This window comes from Crocuta crocuta, unplaced genomic scaffold, assembly GCF_008692635.1.
Source record: "Crocuta crocuta isolate KB4526 unplaced genomic scaffold, BGI_CrCroc_1.0 scaffold35, whole genome shotgun sequence".
Taxonomy (NCBI): domain Eukaryota; kingdom Metazoa; phylum Chordata; class Mammalia; order Carnivora; family Hyaenidae; genus Crocuta; species Crocuta crocuta.
The window spans coordinates 608306-631872 of NW_027530625.1; the positions used below are offsets into that span (position 1 = coordinate 608306).

The window sequence follows — 23567 nt, forward strand, 5'->3', positions numbered from 1 at the left end:
AAAGGCTGTCTCCACAAAAGTTGATTTACAGAAACAGGCAGTGAACCATATTTGGTGCATAGACCGTAGGGCACCAGTCCTTAAATTAAGTAACAACTGCTTTTGTTCTTTCTGCTCCTAACCCTTCAACTTTTATATAATTTTTTTTTCCCAAGCTAAGACAAACTATATTGAATTGTCTATAGCTACTACATTAGGGTTCTAGCATCACAGAATTAACCATTTTTAAATGTACTGTGCCTTATAGAATTCTAGGAACATTTTGAGAAAAATCTGAGTCCTTTTTTTATTTTGAGAGTGGTCATTTTGTATCAGTAACTTCTGTTTAAATTCGATAGTCAAAGAAGCAATTCCATGTCAGCAGGTCCTGCTTTATTGACTCAGTAATGGTAGCTCTCAAATCATAAAGCAGCCGTGATATCAGACAGAGCATTCATAGGTTTTAGAGTTTGAGGATTACCTAAGCCATTTAATTACAGCTTCCCTGAACTTCTTTCTCCATCTGTAAAACTGGAGATACTAACCACCCACCTCACATGGTTGTTGTGAGAATCAATTAAGATTGCATGCAAAGCACTAATTGATACTAGCATTTCAAGGTAAGTTTTATTTTCCCCACTTTATAGATCAGATAAATGAACTTCAAAGACTTTAATAATTTGTTTTGATGTTATAATAGTACAGTAGAAACTTCCTTATCCATTAGTCATTCAAAAATATTACTTGAAGCAAGGTATCATAAAAACTGTTGAAAATTTTATTTTTATATTTAAGTATTTATTTTAACTTAGAATAAATATTTTAACTTAGAACATATAAATATACAGTTCACTTGTGAATTTTGATGCAGGGCCAAGCCCTTATCTTTGGCTCTCTGTCCACTGATTAGAATTTTGCTTTGTTTTTCTTACATAAGCCACAACCCTAAAACTATGGTTTCCAGTTTTGATTTTTATTAAAAAATTTTTTAGGGGCACCTGGGTGTCTCAGTCGGTTAAGCGTCCAACTTCAGATCAGGTCATGATCTGTGGTCCGTGAGTTCAAGCCCCACGTTAGGCTCTGTGCTGACAGCTCAGACCCTGGAGCCTGCTTAAGATTCTCTCTCTCTCTGTCTCTCTCTCTCTGTCTCTCTCTCTCTCTCTCTCTCTCTCTCTCTCTCTCTCTCCCTCTCCCTCTCTCTCCCTCTCCCTCTCCTCCCCCACTCACACTCTCTCTCTGAAAACTAAATAAACAGTAAACAAATTTTTTTTTAAATTTTAAAGTAGAGCAATAATTTAAAGATACTTACAGTCTAACTGCACAGTTCTTTCCTTCACCCAGTCTTTTAAAGTTACCTTGGCCACATCTAATTCAACACTTTTTTTTCTTTATTAGTAAGTTACCTTTATTAAGTCTTTTAAAAAACTTTTTGTTTAGTTTTCATAAAAATAACACTCTTTAGGATTGCCTGGCTGGTTCAGATGCTGAAGTGCACAACTCTTGATCTGGGCATTGTGAATTTGAGCCCCATGTTGGGTGTAGAGATTACTTAAAAACAAAATCTTAAAAAAAAAATACTGTTAAGAGAATCTTTCTTTAATGTGCTTACAGATTATGGCTTTCCTTTTAGGCATCTCAATTTGAGTGTGAGACCCAAGCAGTTGTCATCCTTAGTAAGAAGTGGTGTTCCTGAAGCTTTGCGAGGAGAAGTCTGGCAGCTGCTAGCAGGTTGTCACAACAATGACCACCTGGTAGAAAAATACCGAATTCTCATTACAAAGGTAAGGGGCTGATAATTCAGCCTCAACATTAATCCTTTTAGAAATTTGTTATGAAAAGATTATTGTGGCTATTTGATTTCAAGGAACTTTTTATAACTCTTTATCTCACAGAAGAATAGAACTTTTGTATACTTCTAGCCCAAAGTTGTTGCTAGTGTTGACACAAAAGGGAAGGAAAAAGGTTTTCTTCCTTGACTGACTTCACCTTAGAGGCAAAGGATAGCCTCTACTCATTGTGTATCTAAATCATTTTTTACCATAATCTCCTATTCAGTCAGATCATTTGTACCATGTAATATGAAGCATTATCTTTTGTTTATTTTAAGTTTTCACACTTCACATAAATGTGTTCTTTGTAGGTAAGGCCTAGTTCTAGTTCCTATAATAGGAAGAACATGATTTTTATTCTCTTCCATTGGATTCCCTTTTAGCTCGTTCCTCTAAAATGAAGAATTCTCATTATATATAGTATCCCCTTCTCAAGTTCATGCATTCCTCAAGGTTTTGCAAGCGAAGCAACAAAAACTATTCCTTGAACAGTATATAAGAATTTAAAGTCATTTTCTTCCATATTAGATGATACTTTCTTTGTGCCTTTATGCCCATCTCAGTGGTTTTAATTTTTGTTTTTATTTTCTCCCACTCTTGGAGTATTTCTCTTTGGAAAACAGTTTCTCCATTTCCAAACTTGGGTTATGAATGAATTGCTCAGAACCCTCAATAATACATAAGAATTCTTTAGTGTGACAAAAGATGGGACTTCTTTTTAAAAATATATTAAAACCTTAGATGAATAATAGCTGCATAAAACTGTTACTTTAAAAAAATCTTCTGGGGAAGAACAGCATTTGAATATGAAATTGGACCTTTTCTTACCAGAAAAGGACTTGTATTTGATCAAAATATTGGTGTTCTCATTTTATTTCTAGACAGATGTTTTTTCTTTCAAGAACTAATATTCTGATTTTTTCCCATTATGTTGCTGCGACATTCTGATTTTCCCATTATGTTGCTATAATTGTTCAAATAGTATTTGTTGAGTGCCTATCAAAACCACAGTGCAAGAGCTAGGAGGTAAAACAAAAAGCAATGATTTGTCATTTTGATAGACATAAGTCATGTGATTGTGTGAAATAGCAGTGGGAACTGTCAAAGTGGTGATTAATTCAGCCTAGGAGAACAGGAGAGTCTTTTATCAGGAATGTGACATTTAAGACCCATTACAGAAAAGAGCTCCCAGGCATGGAAGGATGGAAGAGCATTGTACTCACAGGTGAAGAGAAGTATTGAAAAATGAGGGTATGTGTATAGCTAGCCAAGGAATACCTACTTGGTTTTTTTTCGATTGTTGGCAAATTATATTTTGGATATATAATTCTCAGTTGTAACTATCTTTTCCAGTCTTCTTTTGAAGTCTTTTGAAACATTTGGTCAAAAATTGTTTCTTAAATGCTTTTGGTGTGGTTTTTCATACAAATAAATTAAAGATAGGTAGTATCCTGTTTTTCTGGTTCCGTGAAAATAGTGACATCATTTTTTCTCCCTAGGAACCTAGTAGTTGCGTCATGTGTAAAATATCATTTTACTAACAAAATCTAGTATATTTGGTTAAGGTTTTATATATGCTGATGTTGTATACTCTTTATTTCACATTAAACTATTCAGGTGGTTAGAACTTGAAGAGATTTCTCATGTGTGTAGAATTGTTTAAATTGCTGTTAGATGGTCGGGAAATATGAATTATTGGGGCACCTGGGTGGCTCAGCCAGCTGAGTGTCCAACTCTTCATTGTGTCTCAAGTCATGATCCCAGGGTCGTGAGATGGAGCTCTGTATCGGGTTCCGCACTAAGCATGGAGTCTGCTTGAGATTCTCTTTCCCTCCGTCTCCCCTGCTTGTGCTTGCCCTCTCTCTCTAGTAAAAGTAAAAAATAAATGATAGTCTCTTCTTTAAAAAAAGTTAACAAAATACAGATTTAACTGTCATGATACTGGTAAATGCTTCATTTTGTTTTATACTACAGTGTTATTTAATATAAGTTGGTATTGCTTTTATTTTCAGTCTTCCTGGAAATAATAGTTATCATCATATACGAATGGTACTTGACATTTTAAAATTTGTGCTGAATTTTTTTGTGGAGAGAAACAACTTTAAAATTCTTTAAATTTATTTTTACAGCAAGCTGTAATTATGTAGGCTAAAGTACCCAACTTTAAAGTGTACAACTTGGTGATATTTTACATACAAATACACTGCTGTGACTACTACCAAGAGGAAGAATATATCCGTCACTCCAAAAAGTTGCTTCTTTCCCTTTCTAGTCTTAACCACCCCTTTTCCACCCTTGAATGATCATTATTCTGACATTTCTCTCCCTACGTTAGTTTTGATTATTCTTAGACTTCATTTAAATGCAATCATATAATCATGCAGCAAATACCTGTTCGTATGGGACTTCAGTCGCTCATCTAAATTGGGAGTGTATCAGGAGTTCATCTTTATCTTTTTGTTTTCATTTTTTTAATTGCAGAGAGCATTCCATTTTAGGAATAAACCACAGTTGAGAAAAATCTATTCTGCTGTTATAGATACTTGGTTTTGCTTTGTTCTCTTCTAGTTTTTTTTTTTTTTAAATAAATTTTATTAAAATTTTTTTAATGCTTTATTTATTTCTGAGAGAGAGAGGCAGCAAGATCAGGGGAGGGTCAGAGAGAGAGAGAGAGAGGGTGATACAGAATCCAAAGCAGGCTCCAAGCTCTGAGCTAGCTGTCAGCACAGAACCCAGTGTGGGGCTCGAACCCACGAACTGTGAGATCATGACCTGAGTTGAAGTTGGACGCTTAACCAGTTGAGCCACCCAGGTGCCCCTGTTCTCTTCTAGTTTTAGCCATTGTGAACAAACCTGCTATGAACATTCTTGCATTTAGCAAATGTTATGGTCTGAATGTTTGTCTCCCTCAAAATTCATGTGATGAAATTTAATTTCAAAAGCGATGTTATTAGAAAGTGGAGCTTTTGAGGGGTGCCTGGGTCGTTCAGTCTCCTGAGTGTCTGAGTCTTGGTTTCGACCCAGGTCATGATCTCAGGGTTGTGGGATCAAGCCCCACGTCAGGTTCCACACTAAGCATGGAGTCTGCTTAAGTCTCAGTCTCTCTCTCTCTCTCTCTCTCTCTCTCTCCTTCTGTCCCTCTCCCTCACTCACCTGCTCTCTCTCTGTCTTTAAAATTAAAAATATGTGGGGCATCTGGGTGGCTCTGTCGGTTAAACATCTGACTTCAGCTCAGGTCATGATCTTGCAGTTTATGAGTTCCAGCCCCATGTCGGGCTTTGTGCTGACAGCTCAGAGCCTGGAGCCTGCTTCTGATTCTGTGTCTCCCTCACTCTCTGTCCCTCCTCCACTCATGCTCTGTCTCTCTCAAAAATAAGTAAACATTAAAAAAATTTTTAATAAAAGTAGGTAAAAATTTTTAAGGAGGTGGAGCATTTTGAGAGGTGATTAGGTCATGAGGACAGAGCCCTCATGATATCAAACAAACAGTGTCCTTATGAAAGAAGCTCTAGAAAGATCCCTCACCTCCTTCCATCATTTGAGGGCACAGCAAGAAGTCACCAGTCTGCAGTGAAGGAGAGGGCCTTCATCAGATCCCTGACCATGTTGGCATCCTGATCTTGGATTTCCAGCCTCCAAAATTGTAAGCAATAATTTTTGGCTGTTTTTAAGCCATCTAGGCTGTGGTATTTTGTTATAGCAGTCCAAATGGACTAAGACAGCAAGGAGAGAATAATACTTGTGTATATATGTTACTAATTTCTAGAAGTTTTTAATTTATTCTGGACATGGGTTCTTTGCCAGATATACTCTTTATGTTCTTAAATTTCACATGTATTATTTTAGAGAGGTTTTTTTTTTAGCTTCTTCATAGACTAAATTTAAGGCAGGAAACAGTGATTTGATTTATAGAGTGAAGCCCCCAAACATTACCTTGCAAATTACCTTGCAAATAGAACTGATGAACATCTTTGTCATCATCTTGCTTTAATTATCAAGTTTGTCTTATAAGGGGATGTATGTAGGGTTTTTCCCATGTGACTTTTATAATCCAGGGACAGATTACCTTTCAGTAATAGAAGATATATATAGGTATATGTGTATTTTTAAGGTGTTTCTTATTTCTAAAAGCATTGGAGTTTGAGGGCACTTCCCCCCCCTTTTTTTAAGGTTTTAATGTGTTTTTTTTAAAGAGAGAACTTTATATTCTTTTTCATCTCAAGAAGGGAAAAATGTAACAACAGTAGTAGCTGCCCTTTTTGAGCATATGTGTCACATGCCAAATTGAGCACTTGATAACCATTATGTCCTAAGTCCTAAGAAAATCCCTGAAAGTGGTAATTACTATTTCTATTTTAGAAACAGAGAGAGGTTCAATGAAGCTTAGTAATTTGCTTTTAATAATTCAGATAATAAATAAACTTTAGAGGCAGAGTTTAACTCAGAAACGACTCTAAAGCTGGTTCTTTTCCATTCTCCCTACTTGTCTATCCTTGAACTTAAAAAAAAACATTTCTTTATACAGCCATGTATGTACGTATACAGAATTTCAGGTAGACAAATACATTTGTTTTTACATGTAGTTTTTTATTCAGTTAACTCTTCTATTGGTAGGCATTTACTTTGCTTCCAGATTTTAGCCTCTAAATGGTGTTTTACTAAACATACTTAAACATTTTCTAAATCTTTTATTTTTATGGAAGAGTCAAAGGTGTGTGATTGCTGCATCAAAGGATGACATGTTTTTTTAACTGATTATTTAATTTTTATATTTAATATACTTATATCCAGCTTGATTCTCTGAAAGGCTATTGCAGTTCATAGTTCACCAGCAGTGTAGGAAAGTGCCTGTTACCCTGTATCCCAAACAGTATTAGTTATCAGTACCTGTATTTAATTTTTTGCTGTCAGTGGATGTAAGTGATATCAGTATATCTTAGTTTGCAGTTCTCTGACTACTGGTAAAAATGTAAGCAATTTACTCTTCTATGAATTACCTTTTCATCTTTTTTAAACATAGAATCTCAAAAACCAGAGATGGAAGATCACTTAGATAAGATAAAAATTATCAAGGTGCATGTGTGGCTCAGTTGATTAAGCATATGACTCTTGATTTCGGCTCAGGTCATGATCAGTTCATGGGATCAAGCCCCGCATCAGGCTCTGTGCTGACAGCACCTGCTTGGGATTCTCTTTCTCCCTCTCTCTCTACCCTTCTCTTGCTTATACTTGCGCTCTCTCAAAATAAACAAATAAACTTAAAATATAAAAGTCATTTACCCAAAAAAAGAACTCTGCACTATTATGTATATTAATCCTTTATCTTTATAAATATATTTCTTAAACTTGAATTCTTTATTGACTTTATTGATGGTTTCATGCCATACAAGACATTTTCAATTTTTATGTAGAAAAGTGTGTCTTGGTTAAGGTCTCTCCTAACTCTGAGTTTTGTAAATGCAATTTCTGAGATTTTCTTGCAAGATTTTTATTGTATGTGTTATATATTTATATCTTTAATCCATCTGGAATCTATTTTTGTACATGGCATATGATAGCAGCCCAGTTTTACTTTCTCCAGATGGATAACCAATTGTGCTACTCTTATTTTCCTGCTGAACAGAACTACCAGCTTTGTTATATATTAAATTCTCATATATACTGCAATTGAGTTCTAAATTTTTCTGCTTATTGATCAGTTTGTGTATTCCTATACCAATACTATTTTGGTTAAAGAGGCTTTGAGTTATGTTCTGTTATCTGGAAAAGCAAGTCTTTTTTCATTGTTTCTTATTTCATATTTTTTCTTACCTATTTTTGCATATTTAATCTTCCATATAAACCTTAAAATCACTTTCTCCAATCTCCCCACCACTGCCTCCCGATAAAGTTATGTAAGGATTCTAATTTGAATTTTATTTAATTTACATATTAATTTAGGCTATACATTACATTGTCCAAGTGTCTTTACATCTAAGAGATGGTATGTCTTACCTTGTTCAGATCTTATTTTATGTCTGTTAAAGGCTGCCTGTTAGAGTTGCCTTCATATATATGTCTTGTGCCTTTTTGTTAAATTTATTCCTAAGAATTATCCTAGAGTGTTCTTGCTGTTGCAAATGGAGTATTCTTCTGATTTCTATTTCAAGGTCCTACTTGCTACAATAGAGAATAGACATTGGTTTTTTAAATTCTGTATCCATCTGCCTCTTGATATTTTTATTAGTTCTCCTAATTTGATACTAGCATCTTTTAAGATTTTCAGGTATGCAGTAATATCAGCAGCAGAAACAGTTGCACTTCTTTTTTCACTGTTCATGCAAACTATTCCATTTTCTTTGTATGTTAGAAACATTAAGATAGTGTTAAATGATGATGATAATAACTAACATCCTTATCTAGTTCCCGATTTTAATTAAGGTGGTTTTAGTTTTTTTTCAATTTTTTTGAAAGCATACTGTTCATTTCTTTGATAAGTTTTAATTTTTATTTAAAAAAATTTAATGTTTATTTTTGAGAGAGAGAGAGAGAGTGCAAACAGGGGAGGGGTAGAGAGAAGGGAGACACAACAATTGAAGCAAGCTCTGGGCTCTGAGCTGTTAGCATAAAGCTCAACGCAGGGCTCGAACTCATGAACCTGTGCCAAAGTTGGACGCTTAACCAACTGAGCCACCCAGGTGCCCCTATTCTTTTATTTAAAAAATGTTTATTTTTTGAGAGAAGGTGAGGAGGGAAGGAGCAGAGAGAGGAGGAGACAAAGAATCTGAAGTAGGCTCTGTGCTGTCAGCACAAAGCCTGATGTGGGGCTTGAACCCATGAACTCTGAGATGATGACCTGGGCCCAAGTTGGACGCTCAACCAACTGAGTTACCCAGGTGCTCCTGTATATTTTATTTTATTTAAGTGATTTTCTTCCATCTCTGGCTTCGAGATTTTATTAGGAATGTCTACTAAATTTTATTAAAAGGGTTTTTTTAAAATAGATTTTTAAATGTTATTTATTTTTGAGAGAGAGAGAGAGACAGAGAGAGAGGGAGAGCACGAGCAGGGAAGGGGCAGAGAGAGAGGGAGACAGGTTCCAAGCTCTGAGCTGTCAGCACAGAGCCTGACACAGGGCTCCACCTCACGAACTGTGAGATCATGACTGGAGCCAAAGTCAGATGCTTAACTGACTAAGCCACTCAGGTTTTCCTTAAGAGGATTTTTTTTTTTTTTTTTTTAGCACTTAATATGATTTTTACAAATTTGTAATGGAACAGATACAAAATCTGTCAACATTATGATAGACTTCTTGATACTGAACTACCCTTGGCTTCATGGAATAAATTTCTGCAGACCAGATACTCCTAGATTCTTTGTTTTCTGATCACTCTGGCTTTTGACCAACGGCTTCTCAATCTTGATCTCTAGATAGAACTTGTCAGATAGACACATTAGGAAGGAACCCTAATATGTTATCCATAGGGACTCCGATGGCCCCTTTTTTTTTTTTACCCCCAGTTCTAAGACCTATAGCTATTGGGTTCTGGTGAATCAAACTGCAGTTGACAATGGAGGGAAAAGGAGACATTTTCTGGTCTCCATCTTACAGAATCCACTCTGGCCCTTATTTCTTTTGATTATTTTTAACTTTTTATGCCATCCACTCTCTCATTATTGATTGATTGATTCATTGATTGATTTGCTTAGTTGCAGAAATTTAGGTTGAAATTGCTTCCTTATGTTTCTCATTTCTTTTATAATCACTCAGCCTTGTGTTTTCAGAAAACGGTTTGCTTTATTTTCTCTAGTAGTTTTATTGATAAACTTTGGTTGTAAGACTCTTTTGCTATGAATTTCAAGTTTGTATCCAAAATCTAAGTTAATAACAAGTCTATGTAATCATTCTTTACATTTTTAATTGTTTGTTCAAGGGAAGTCCTAGAAGCTCAGCCACATTTTACTAGTCTGGAAATTTAATTTAAATATATAATTACAATTTCATTATTATGCAGATGTTTTTGTTTTAATTAAAAATATCTTTGGTAGACTTGGCAATAGTGAAAGATTCAACAATATATAGCCTTAGAACCTAGAACAAAAAGGGAGTCAATTTAGCAAAAAGAGCACTGGCCTTGGAGTTAGAAAGCCTGAGTACTAGTTCCAGCTATGCCATTAGCTTACATGAACTCAAATGAATTCTGCATTTGAGACCATTCACTTCCTCGTCTCTTAAATGAGTTTGCTGAAGTAAGTGGATGATCTTCCTTTAAGCTTGAATGTGATGGCGAATTAGATATATAGCATGTTTGAATCCTGCCCCACAAAACAGCCCGTGATTCTCCTATTTCACAACTGAGTACTCCTGCTATCTGATGCTATAGGAAAATAGGTTTTGAGTAGACTTTTAGAACTATATTGTGTGCTCCCAAATAGCATTGCTGTAGTAGGTCTGCTATAGACTGAATATGTTTCCATAAAATTTCTGTGTTGAAATCATAACGCATACAATGTAATGGTATTTGGAGGTGGGCCTTTGGAATATTACTAGGTCGAAAGAGAGCAACTCTCATGAATGAGATTAGTATCCTTATCAAAAAGACCCCAGTTAACTCCCTTGCCCCTTCTGTTTTATAACAACATAGCAGAAGATGGCCATGGGTCCTCATAGGACACCAGATCTGCCAACACCTTGATTTTGGACTTCTAGTCTCCAAAACTGTGCTAAATTTCTGTTGTTTATAAGTCATTCAGTCTGGTATTTTTGCTATAGCAACCTGAATAGACTAAGACACATTTTTTTCGATTGTTATTTGTGAAAATAATTTCAAGTCTCCGTATCCTATCTCTGTAACATGTTTCCTCTGGTGAGTTTCTGTAAGTCATATCTGTCCAGGGAGTTCTAAAGGTCTCCTGAATTATAAGACTGGAAACATAATAGTCTTGAATATCTGATTTTTTATAATTTTTGATCTCCATATAGGCAATTTCATATCTATCAACCTAATAGGTGAATTAAATAATTACCATACTAGGGTTTTACTTGAAAGATCTTCACAATTGCCTGTTGTCTTATTAGGCATTTGTTGTTTAGTCAGCCTTAAATACCTTTGAAAGCCTGCTTGATGTCAGCTGTATGTTAGGCTTCATGGATATGCCAAGAATAAAATATACTTGCTCCCTGGTTTGGGAGAGACTATAGTTTAATGAAGGAAACAAGCATTTAACTAACCAATTACAGTAAAGTTGTATGAGAGTTACAGAAGAGAAAATACATATTGCTGTGTGGCATATGACAAGGACTTCTCATCTAAGGATTTGAAAAGGTCTCTTATTCAGAAATTACCAAGGAAGGGGATTGTTGGTCTGGGATAGAGTACTTCATGGCATGTGTGATGTTAAAAATCAGTGGGAAAAGCATGTGCCCAGGGGTGTGAGAGAGGTTGGCAATTTCATAGAGGGCGAAAGGAAATAAGGCTAGAAAACGTAAGTAGGGGCTAGATCTTTGAAAGCTTAAATAAACTCTATTTGGGATTTCTGGCAATAGAAAGTCATTGAAGCATTTTAAGCAGACAGTCATATTCACATTTAGAAGGCAGTATGCAAAATGGATTGGAGTATATGTCTGAAGCCAGATTGACTTGATTCAAATCCTAGATATACCGGTAGTATTTAAGCCCTTGACATTGGGCAGTTTAACGTTCGACTTTTGTTTCCTTATCTGTAAATTGAGAGAATAATCGTACCTTATTTGTAGAGTTGTTAGAATGAATTTAGATGGCGCATGAGAACAGTAGGTACAATTTATAGCCCATAGTAAGTATAAATTATTGCTTAGTTATTGCTATTATTTGTATTATCATTATTATAGAATGGTCATTCCAGTTACTTGAGTTAGAATGGAGTAAGCTTAATTGAAGCTAAACCTGTTAGTAACTTAGGCAAGAGATGATTTTGACTTGGATCAGAGCAGTGGCAGAAGGGAAAAAGAAAGATATTATTTGAGAGACGTTTCAGTGATAATAGAATCTTTGGAACTTAGTGATTGAGTGAATATGGGAGATGAGAGGAGAGAGGAGTAAAAGAAGAGTCAAAGGCCCTCAAATTGGTTCTGGAATGACACTGATACAAATACACTCACATTAGCTGCACTAAAATAATATGTTAATTAAATAAATCAACATTTAAAGCTCATTTTTACTGAATAATAGGTAATACCCGGAAGTGAATCTTACAGATTTGGAGAACTGAGATTGATCCTTTCTCATCTGTAATAATTAAGCCACTGAATAGGTTGAGAGAAGTATAAATATAATTTGGATAGTCTTCCCGTTTTTGTTTTATGTTTCCTTTTTCTGCCTTATTTCTCTTTTAGTTCTAAATAAAGAACTAATTTTAATTATTTAGTATTATGTTGAACCATACAGAAGTTACCAGTGTTGCAGATCAGAAAATCTTTAACCAGAAATGAAAAGTTTAAATGATGGCCATTTTTACATGGTTCATCCAGCTATATTCTCATTCTGTAGGATTTTTTGAGAGAGAGAGAGAGAGAGAGAGAGAATATCTTAAGCAGGCTCCATGCTCAGCATGAAGTCTTATGCAGGGCTCAATCCCACCACCCTGGGATCATGACCTGAGCCAAAATCAAGAGTCGGACACTCAACCAACTGAGCCACCCAAGTGCCCTAAATCAGGGCTCCAGGGGTCCATTTTGAGTTAAATTGACCATTAAAGACTGTCTGGAAGAATAATGCTGTGACGGCAAAAGGACAGATAGAACTGAAGCCCATAAAGTAGGTGACTTAAACCTGGCATCATCCATTTTCAGTGTGGCTCTGGGAGGACATCTTGTGGCCAGAGTTTTTGTTAGCTTTACCAAAAGGGACATGTTATATATTATTTTGGCTGCTTTTTGAAAACCTAATTATAAAACTAATACAGTTGACCGTTAACCAATGTGTGGGTTAGAGGGGATGAGCCACCACACATTTGAAAATCCACTTATAACTTTGGCCCTCCCCAAGACTTAATTACTAATAGCCTACTGTGGGCTGGAGGCCTTGCCAATAGCATTAACAGTTGATTAGCACATGTTTTATATGTGTATTAAATACTGTATTCTTATAATAAAGTAAGCTAGAGAAAAGGAAATGTTATTTATTTAAATTTATTTAATGTTTTATTTATTTCTGAGAGAGAGAGAGAGAGACAGAGAGCGTGGGCAGGGAAGGGTCAGAGAGAGAGGGAGACACAGAATCTGAAACAGGCTCCAGGCTTTGAGCTAACTGTCAGCACAGAGCCCAACGTGGGGCTCGAACCCACAAACCGTAAGATCATGACCTGTGCCGAAGTCGGACGCTTAACCGACTGAGCCACCCAGGCGCCCCAAGGAAATGTTATTTAAATCATAAGGAAAATACATTTATAGTAATATACTGTATTTATAAAAAAAAAAATTCACTTATAAGTGGATCCATGCACCCATGTTGTTCAAGGGTCAACTATACAAAGAAATAAGGAAATCCAGAAAATATAGAAAAACATAAAGAAAATTAAAAATCATTTGTAATCCCACCCACTGTCCACTGAAAAGTAGAGCTTATTTCCAGTGTGTTTCCTTCCAATCATATACATATACAGAAATACAATTTTTAAAAAAACTATATCTATACCTATGCACATATACACACACATAATGAGACTGCATTATTTTAAAAAATAAATGTGTAATGGATGGAGCCAGTATTATGCTAAGCAAAAAAATCAGAGAAAGACAAATTTCACTTGTATGTGGAATTTAAGAAACATAATAAACAAGCAAACCAAGAAACAGGCTCCTAGCTATAAACAACAAACTTTTGATTATCAGAGGGGAGGTGGGTGGGGCATGGGTTAAATAGGTGATGGGCACCAGATGTTGTATGGAAATGTTGAATCACCGTATTATACACCTGAAACTATTATACTGTAAACTAACTGGAATTTAAATTAAAAAGGAAATGTATATATAGATTTTTTGAAGACATAGACTTGTCACTTTATGTCATTAATAATTTTTTGTCTTTTGAAGAAAAAATTTTTTTGGAAAGTATTCTTCTTTAGTCTGAAGCAAAGCGTTTAATTCTTGACTTATCTGATAAGGTGTGGCTCTCAAGCTTATTAATTTTTTTTTAGTTTCCTATATGAATATTTTGATTATAGCTCCAAGAGTAGTTTTACTAAAAGAGAAATGAAGTTGAAAGAACTATTATTATACTAGTGATAGTAAGGTAATAGCTTGTATTTTTTATTACATTTTTAATTCTTTCAAGTAATCAGCCAATGCAGTGTCTTTTTTTTTTTTTTAATCACCGTAACTGTCTAGTTTTATACATGAGACACCTGAGATGAAGAGAGAATAAGTTACATGGCAAAATTCACAAGTATTTAGAAAAACTTATACTACTGACTTTGGTGAATGCTTTTTTTCTTTATTGAAATATAACTCAGAAATCTTTCCTTTTTTCATCCAATATTAAGTACTCAATGAGAATTCAAAAATAAAGTCTGTGGTAAATGTATAGAAGAGTGAGTAACCTCGTTTGTCTGGAGGACGAGATATTGGGGAGGGGGGTGGAATAATGAGGTCAGATTGGAAAGGCAATAGGGAGCCATTGACTGTTCTTAAACTATGGATATCATAATAAAGCAAATCCTATTGGATATTTAGGCAGAAATGAAAAGATCAGAAAAATGAACAAGCCTAGATGCCTAGACAATATTTAATGATGGTTTAAAGTATTTAAAACTGGGGAAAAAAAAGTATTTAAAACCGAATTGAGAGCCACCATAGGAACCCAGGAACCTAGTAAGAATAGTACACTGAGGAAGAGAGAGTGGTCAAAATGATTCTTAAGTTTCATTACCAAGTGCCTGTAAAGAAAGAGTATGGGGTGGGGGGAAGAGGATGATTTGTTGAGAAAAATTTTAATTTTGGACATGCTGTGGTTGAAATTTACAGGATATCCAGGTGGAAGGTGTATATAGAGAGTAGCAGGCAAATTAGAAATGGAAAAGAATGCTCAGGAGTGAAGTCAGGACTAGAGACAATATACGCAGAGAAATTATTAGTGTAGAGGGAATAATTGATGCCATATCATCATTCTGTCTTTTCAGATACTTTCAGTGCCTTGCATATGGATAGTCTCAATGCATTTGAGGAATGTGTGACAGACAGCAGAGTATCCAAGTAACTATTGTGTGCCTCAGACCTGGGCAGTCACAATAAGAGGGGCACTTCAGGAATCAGAGGACCCCATCTTTAAGCAGTGCAACATGGTTGGCGGAAAAACACAGGCAACTTAGGAAGGGTATTTTAGTTGAGAATAAAGGAAGTAAAGTTATATGTATATACTCTCTATACGCTAAGTATTGATAAGTCCTTTGTATGTATATACTGTCTCCTTTATTTTGCAACAACTCTGAAGTAGGGAGTATTTTATTTTTACAGATGATGAAGCTGAGGGTAAGAGAGGCTAAGTAATATAAGAGTAAGGATTTGAATCAGATGGGTGTTCAGTGCCATGGGTTTTTTTTATATCCCACACTTTGCCATGTTCTTCAGTAAGACTCGTCAGATATATGTATCAAGCTCATGCGCAATAAGTTCTTCAGTTTCTTGCCTTCGTGTAATAAGCACAGTGCTTTTGACCTTAAAATATAATTAATTGAATTCTGATTATGGGTGGCTGTTTGCTTTCAGTGGGAAAGCATGTATGTAAAACAAAAAATGAAAATTGGATCACATAATGTGTTATCTCTGCCCAGGTGTGCCGACTTTATAGAATGCTTAGAAATGCCAACATTAGTTTATTTCCTTTTACTCTACTGCGTATGTGGAACTTTAGTTAGAAGAATAAATTGAGACTCCAAAGACACCTGCAGGAAAAAACTGAAAAACAATTTCTCATTGCTGAAAATTGTCATTACCAGAAAAGCCAGAATATAATCCCAACTTGCATTGTTTTAAGTAGCCACAAACAAGATTGTGTATTCTAAGATACAAAAGCTAATTTGTACTGTGAAACTTCCTATGATTTTAACGCCTGAGTGGAAATGGGTATATTTACTCGTCCATCATTTGTTTGTATATTTGTGTACTGCTTCTCAGCAAACTAGAAAGAAGCAAGAAATGGTATCTCAAAACTGTAGGGTAGGGTAGTATTGGATACAGAAACAGCGTGATTGTGTGCTGTTTCCTCAGTATTCAAAATGGGTGAGGTTTTCTTTATTTTTTTTTTAATCTTGAAAAACTGGTTTTTAAGTTTGCTTTATTTTTGTCATCTTTCTTAAAATTGGCCAGTATCCAGTGAATTGTGAGAGAAAATGCTGAATATTTAGCCTTGTAGCTAGAACTTCTTGTGCTGCTGTATTATGATTCCTCAGTTGCCCTGCACTGTTAACATACTTTCATTCTTTAACATCGCTCTTTGTTCCTGAGGAAAATGCTATAAGAAAATAGGAATTTCCTCTCACCATTATGCCTCTGGCAGTGTGTTTCAGTCTGATTCCTGGCTGTAACTCCTGTCCAGGTTACAACCCCTTCTCCTTACTAGCAGTCTAAATTCTGCTCATCTACTAAAAGGGGGATTCCAGACAGACGAGGAAACAGCTTTCAAACACTGCACTGCAGGCATATTAAGTTATTTCCCCACTGTGCAGTTGGGAAATCAGGGACCACTTCTCTGGCGATGAATTCTAATGAGCTGCTAAAGATGCCGAAGGGTGTGTGCACACAGGCGTTTTCTTTCCCCTCCCCCCTTCTTCCTTTTCCCAAGCCCCCTCTTCTCCTCGTTTCCCCTCCTCCTCCTTTATCCCCTCCCTCTGTGTCTCAGTTCTGCAGTAAACGGGCTGAGGCACATTCCTGCACTGCAAGGCTTGCTCTTAAGGATGTTTTGTGGCTTTTGTTTGGATTGCAGCATGCAGAATTACAGGTAACACTCTGAAATTGAGCTAGACAGATAAATTCTGTTGAAATGTTTTCGAAGAGGCAAAATAATTACATTGGAATCAGTGAAGGAATTTAGCTAATTCTATTAGTGGTAGTTATAGTAAGAGATTTTCAGAAATGCCATAAGCAGATTCCTTTTCTCCCCCAAAAGGCTCAAATGAGAGGAAAAGGGATTAGATTGATCTGGCTTGTGATTGATTTTGTTTTATGTTGAGCACGAAAGCTTGCTGTTGTTGCTCCTTCTCTGTAAAGTAAGGACCAGTTATGTGGGGTGCTGTTGAGAGTAGCCACGAATAGTTGTACCGGGTGGGGTGGGACGGAGTGGGAGGATTGATACTAGCCTGAGCTAGCCAGGTTCTTTGATTAGGGCATTGGATGCAAAATGTAAAATGCTCTCTCCTTTTCTTCTGTCAGCTGTTCAGAGGAGACTCATTACAACTCCTGCTGAAGCTCCTAATCTTCCTCCCTTCTCTTCTGCCCCTAACCCCTACCCTCATTGGCCTGAAGACAATGTACCCAGAGTTTGCCTTACTCCCCTGGCGCTATGTGTATGGTAAACCTGGTACTATGGCCACATCTGGGACTGGCCAGACAACTGCTGCTGGTTCTCCCTATTCCAAGAAGGATTTAAAGGGGAATTACACTGCAGGCAATGCACCAGAGCAGCATCAGGAGCTTGGGGACTAAGGCTCCTCTGGCATTATTACAGACACACAGAGCTGACCGCAATGACAGCAGCTGCTCCTTTGAACTGTTGGCAGCAGCCAAGCGGCAGCATGAAGTGAAAGATCACTCCTGAGCTCAAGATGAACTCTACCTTGGATGGTAATCAGAGCAGCCGCCCTTTTTGCCTCTTGACATTTGGCTATTTGGAAACTGTCAATTTTTGCCTTTTGGAAGTATTGATTATTGTCTTTCTCACCGTATTGATTATTACTGGCAACATCATTGTGATTTTTGTATTTCACTGTGCACCTTTGTTGAACCACCATACTACAAGTTATTTTATTCAGACTATGGCATATGCTGACCTCTTGGTTGGGGTAAGCTGCTTGGTCCCTTCTTTATCACTCCTCCACTACTCCCTCCCAGTAGAGGAGTCTTTGACTTGCCAGGCATTTGGCTTTGTAGTATCAGTTCTGAAGAGTGTCTCCATGGCCTCTCTGGCCTGTATCAGCATTGATAGATATATTGCCATCACTAAACCTTTAACCTATAATACTCTGGTTACACCTTGGAGACTACGCCTGTGTATTTTCCTGATTTGGCTATATTCCACCCTGGTCTTCCTGCCTTCCTTTTTCCACTGGGGCAAACCTGGATATCATGGAGATGTGTTTCAGTGGTGTGCAGAGTCCTGGCACACCGACCCCTACTTCACCCTGTTCATCGTGATGATGTTGTATGCCCCAGCAGCCCTCATTGTGTGCTTCACCTATTTCAACATCTTCCGCATCTGCCAACAGCACACAAAGGAAATCAGCGAAAGGCAAGCCCGCTTCAGCAACCAGAGTGGGGAGACTGGGGAGGTGCAGAGCTGTTCTGATAAGCGCTATGCCATGGTCCTGTTCCGAATTACTAGTGTATTTTACATCCTCTGGTTGCCATACATCATCTACTTCTTGTTGGAGAGCTCCACTGGTCACAGCAGCCGCTTCGCATCCTTCTTGACCACCTGGCTTGCTATTAGTAACAGTTTCTGCAACTGTGTCATTTATAGTCTCTCCAACAGTGTCTTCCAAAGGGGACTAAAGCGCCTGTCAGGGGCGATGTGTACTTCCTGTGCAAGTCAGACCATAGCTAAGGACCCTTACACAGTTAGGAGCAAAGACCCCCTTAATGGATGCCATATCTGAAGTGATTCAGATATTGGATCACTATGATGTGTGTGTGTGTGTGTGTGTGTGTGTGTGTGTGTGTGNACAGTGTCTTCCAAAGGGGACTAAAGCGCCTGTCAGGGGCGATGTGTACTTCCTGTGCAAGTCAGACCATAGCTAAGGACCCTTACACAGTTAGGAGCAAAGACCCCCTTAATGGATGCCATATCTGAAGTGATTCAGATATTGGATCACTATGATGTGTGTGTGTGTGTGTGTGTGTGTGTGTGTGTGTGTGTCTTTTTTATCTCTTTGTATCTCAAGNCAGACAGCAGAGTATCCAAGTAACTATTGTGTGCCTCAGACCTGGGCAGTCACAATAAGAGGGGCACTTCAGGAATCAGAGGACCCCATCTTTAAGCAGTGCAACATGGTTGGCGGAAAAACACAGGCAACTTAGGAAGGGTATTTTAGTTGAGAATAAAGGAAGTAAAGTTATATGTATATACTCTCTATACGCTAAGTATTGATAAGTCCTTTGTATGTATATACTGTCTCCTTTATTTTGCAACAACTCTGAAGTAGGGAGTATTTTATTTTTACAGATGATGAAGCTGAGGGTAAGAGAGGCTAAGTAATATAAGAGTAAGGATTTGAATCAGATGGGTGTTCAGTGCCATGGGTTTTTTTTATATCCCACACTTTGCCATGTTCTTCAGTAAGACTCGTCAGATATATGTATCAAGCTCATGCGCAATAAGTTCTTCAGTTTCTTGCCTTCGTGTAATAAGCACAGTGCTTTTGACCTTAAAATATAATTAATTGAATTCTGATTATGGGTGGCTGTTTGCTTTCAGTGGGAAAGCATGTATGTAAAACAAAAAATGAAAATTGGATCACATAATGTGTTATCTCTGCCCAGGTGTGCCGACTTTATAGAATGCTTAGAAATGCCAACATTAGTTTATTTCCTTTTACTCTACTGCGTATGTGGAACTTTAGTTAGAAGAATAAATTGAGACTCCAAAGACACCTGCAGGAAAAAACTGAAAAACAATTTCTCATTGCTGAAAATTGTCATTACCAGAAAAGCCAGAATATAATCCCAACTTGCATTGTTTTAAGTAGCCACAAACAAGATTGTGTATTCTAAGATACAAAAGCTAATTTGTACTGTGAAACTTCCTATGATTTTAACGCCTGAGTGGAAATGGGTATATTTACTCGTCCATCATTTGTTTGTATATTTGTGTACTGCTTCTCAGCAAACTAGAAAGAAGCAAGAAATGGTATCTCAAAACTGTAGGGTAGGGTAGTATTGGATACAGAAACAGCGTGATTGTGTGCTGTTTCCTCAGTATTCAAAATGGGTGAGGTTTTCTTTATTTTTTTTTTAATCTTGAAAAACTGGTTTTTAAGTTTGCTTTATTTTTGTCATCTTTCTTAAAATTGGCCAGTATCCAGTGAATTGTGAGAGAAAATGCTGAATATTTAGCCTTGTAGCTAGAACTTCTTGTGCTGCTGTATTATGATTCCTCAGTTGCCCTGCACTGTTAACATACTTTCATTCTTTAACATCGCTCTTTGTTCCTGAGGAAAATGCTATAAGAAAATAGGAATTTCCTCTCACCATTATGCCTCTGGCAGTGTGTTTCAGTCTGATTCCTGGCTGTAACTCCTGTCCAGGTTACAACCCCTTCTCCTTACTAGCAGTCTAAATTCTGCTCATCTACTAAAAGGGGGATTCCAGACAGACGAGGAAACAGCTTTCAAACACTGCACTGCAGGCATATTAAGTTATTTCCCCACTGTGCAGTTGGGAAATCAGGGACCACTTCTCTGGCGATGAATTCTAATGAGCTGCTAAAGATGCCGAAGGGTGTGTGCACACAGGCGTTTTCTTTCCCCTCCCCCCTTCTTCCTTTTCCCAAGCCCCCTCTTCTCCTCGTTTCCCCTCCTCCTCCTTTATCCCCTCCCTCTGTGTCTCAGTTCTGCAGTAAACGGGCTGAGGCACATTCCTGCACTGCAAGGCTTGCTCTTAAGGATGTTTTGTGGCTTTTGTTTGGATTGCAGCATGCAGAATTACAGGTAACACTCTGAAATTGAGCTAGACAGATAAATTCTGTTGAAATGTTTTCGAAGAGGCAAAATAATTACATTGGAATCAGTGAAGGAATTTAGCTAATTCTATTAGTGGTAGTTATAGTAAGAGATTTTCAGAAATGCCATAAGCAGATTCCTTTTCTCCCCCAAAAGGCTCAAATGAGAGGAAAAGGGATTAGATTGATCTGGCTTGTGATTGATTTTGTTTTATGTTGAGCACGAAAGCTTGCTGTTGTTGCTCCTTCTCTGTAAAGTAAGGACCAGTTATGTGGGGTGCTGTTGAGAGTAGCCACGAATAGTTGTACCGGGTGGGGTGGGACGGAGTGGGAGGATTGATACTAGCCTGAGCTAGCCAGGTTCTTTGATTAGGGCATTGGATGCAAAATGTAAAATGCTCTCTCCTTTTCTTCTGTCAGCTGTTCAGAGGAGACTCATTACAACTCCTGCTGAAGCTCCTAATCTTCCTCCCTTCTCTTCTGCCCCTAACCCCTACCCTCATTGGCCTGAAGACAATGTACCCAGAGTTTGCCTTACTCCCCTGGCGCTATGTGTATGGTAAACCTGGTACTATGGCCACATCTGGGACTGGCCAGACAACTGCTGCTGGTTCTCCCTATTCCAAGAAGGATTTAAAGGGGAATTACACTGCAGGCAATGCACCAGAGCAGCATCAGGAGCTTGGGGACTAAGGCTCCTCTGGCATTATTACAGACACACAGAGCTGACCGCAATGACAGCAGCTGCTCCTTTGAACTGTTGGCAGCAGCCAAGCGGCAGCATGAAGTGAAAGATCACTCCTGAGCTCAAGATGAACTCTACCTTGGATGGTAATCAGAGCAGCCGCCCTTTTTGCCTCTTGACATTTGGCTATTTGGAAACTGTCAATTTTTGCCTTTTGGAAGTATTGATTATTGTCTTTCTCACCGTATTGATTATTACTGGCAACATCATTGTGATTTTTGTATTTCACTGTGCACCTTTGTTGAACCACCATACTACAAGTTATTTTATTCAGACTATGGCATATGCTGACCTCTTGGTTGGGGTAAGCTGCTTGGTCCCTTCTTTATCACTCCTCCACTACTCCCTCCCAGTAGAGGAGTCTTTGACTTGCCAGGCATTTGGCTTTGTAGTATCAGTTCTGAAGAGTGTCTCCATGGCCTCTCTGGCCTGTATCAGCATTGATAGATATATTGCCATCACTAAACCTTTAACCTATAATACTCTGGTTACACCTTGGAGACTACGCCTGTGTATTTTCCTGATTTGGCTATATTCCACCCTGGTCTTCCTGCCTTCCTTTTTCCACTGGGGCAAACCTGGATATCATGGAGATGTGTTTCAGTGGTGTGCAGAGTCCTGGCACACCGACCCCTACTTCACCCTGTTCATCGTGATGATGTTGTATGCCCCAGCAGCCCTCATTGTGTGCTTCACCTATTTCAACATCTTCCGCATCTGCCAACAGCACACAAAGGAAATCAGCGAAAGGCAAGCCCGCTTCAGCAACCAGAGTGGGGAGACTGGGGAGGTGCAGAGCTGTTCTGATAAGCGCTATGCCATGGTCCTGTTCCGAATTACTAGTGTATTTTACATCCTCTGGTTGCCATACATCATCTACTTCTTGTTGGAGAGCTCCACTGGTCACAGCAGCCGCTTCGCATCCTTCTTGACCACCTGGCTTGCTATTAGTAACAGTTTCTGCAACTGTGTCATTTATAGTCTCTCCAACAGTGTCTTCCAAAGGGGACTAAAGCGCCTGTCAGGGGCGATGTGTACTTCCTGTGCAAGTCAGACCATAGCTAAGGACCCTTACACAGTTAGGAGCAAAGACCCCCTTAATGGATGCCATATCTGAAGTGATTCAGATATTGGATCACTATGATGTGTGTGTGTGTGTGTGTGTGTGTGTGTGTGTGTGTGTTTCCTTTTTATCTCTTTGTATCCCAAGCTTACTAGGAAATCTGGGATAAAATAATTTGACTCTAAGCAGTAGCAAACAAGTGATCCATCGACTATACCAGAAATTATTTCCTAAAAAGTGCTTTTGAATCAAAGAATCAGGATCATGAAGTTAAATTGCTCTTGGTTCCAGTTTTTGTAATGTCATGAAAATGACTGCATTTTTAAGATTTAAAATAAATAAAACCATATCTAACACCTCTCTTCAGCTGGCATGACTGAACCTGGGTGTGAAAAGCGTCAGCATTTTTAAAAAGTCATTTTCCTGTCGCTTTTCTGGGTTCTTTCTAGCTGTGTGGGCTTCATGTGCAATTGAATTCTTTTAATGGAAATATTAAAAAATAGTGATAAATTAAGAGGATTTGAAAATTTTCTTTATATATGCCAAAGCAGAACTATACTGCAGATTTCAGCACTGGCATTTAGAAAGCCAAATGTTTTATGTGTTAGGTCGTCTTCTCTTGAGAGAATTCTCAATACATATTGGTGAATAATGTGCACACCTATGTGTTAATTTTAGAGTTTTGCAGTGCACCACAAATGAAACAGGACAGTCAAGCCATAGAATGTAGGAAAAAATGAGCTACTTTCTGTGCCATGCTTCATGGAGACCTAAAGAAATGTGTGCATAGAAAGTGATTGCGCTGTAGTATTTTTTGCCCATGCCTTTATGTACGTGTGTATTGAAAATGTTTGAGTTTAGAATTCTCTGTACAACGAAATGTATTTTAAATAACTGAAAAACAAAATGATAGGTTAATGGCTGCCATTTCTATAATGGTGAAAATATATAAAAATGAATCTTTAGTCTTATCTCTTTTTTTAATCCAGAAACTTTTGAACTGTTCGAATATCTGTGAGAAAAAGATGTCCTAATAAGCAACTGAGTCAGAAAATATACTGTAT

At 37.6% G+C, this 23567-nt stretch overlaps 3 protein-coding genes across 6 annotated transcripts in view; all 3 read left to right on the forward strand.

The window, feature by feature from the left end:
- Positions 1 to 23567, forward strand: part of RABGAP1 (RAB GTPase activating protein 1) — a 153473-nt gene that overhangs the window by 59317 nt on the left and 70589 nt on the right. For 3 of the 4 annotated variants that reach the window (XR_013336093.1, XM_077768190.1, XM_077768191.1), the window contains one exon: positions 1610 to 1760. Coding sequence is in view for 2 of the 4 variants with exons in the window: in XM_077768190.1 (XP_077624316.1) it covers positions 1610 to 1760 (151 nt within the window). In the remaining 2 variants the exon portion in view is untranslated. Of the gene's footprint in view, positions 1 to 1609; positions 1761 to 20616; positions 20685 to 23567 lie in introns of those variants that run through there. The other variant, XM_077768194.1, reaches the window with a different exon arrangement.
- On the forward strand, positions 17586 to 18635 carry LOC144235049 (putative G-protein coupled receptor 21). The gene has a single exon (XM_077768488.1). It carries the CDS (start codon positions 17586 to 17588, stop codon positions 18633 to 18635), a length of 1050 nt encoding a protein of 349 aa, XP_077624614.1.
- On the forward strand, positions 21508 to 22557 carry LOC144235050 (putative G-protein coupled receptor 21). The gene has a single exon (XM_077768489.1). It carries the CDS (start codon positions 21508 to 21510, stop codon positions 22555 to 22557), a length of 1050 nt encoding a protein of 349 aa, XP_077624615.1.

Coding starts and splice junctions, on each gene's coding strand:
- LOC144235049 (XM_077768488.1), top strand. CDS start 17,586: ATGAACTCTACCTTGGATGGTAATCAGAGCAGCCGCCCTTTTTGCCTC.
- LOC144235050 (XM_077768489.1), top strand. CDS start 21,508: ATGAACTCTACCTTGGATGGTAATCAGAGCAGCCGCCCTTTTTGCCTC.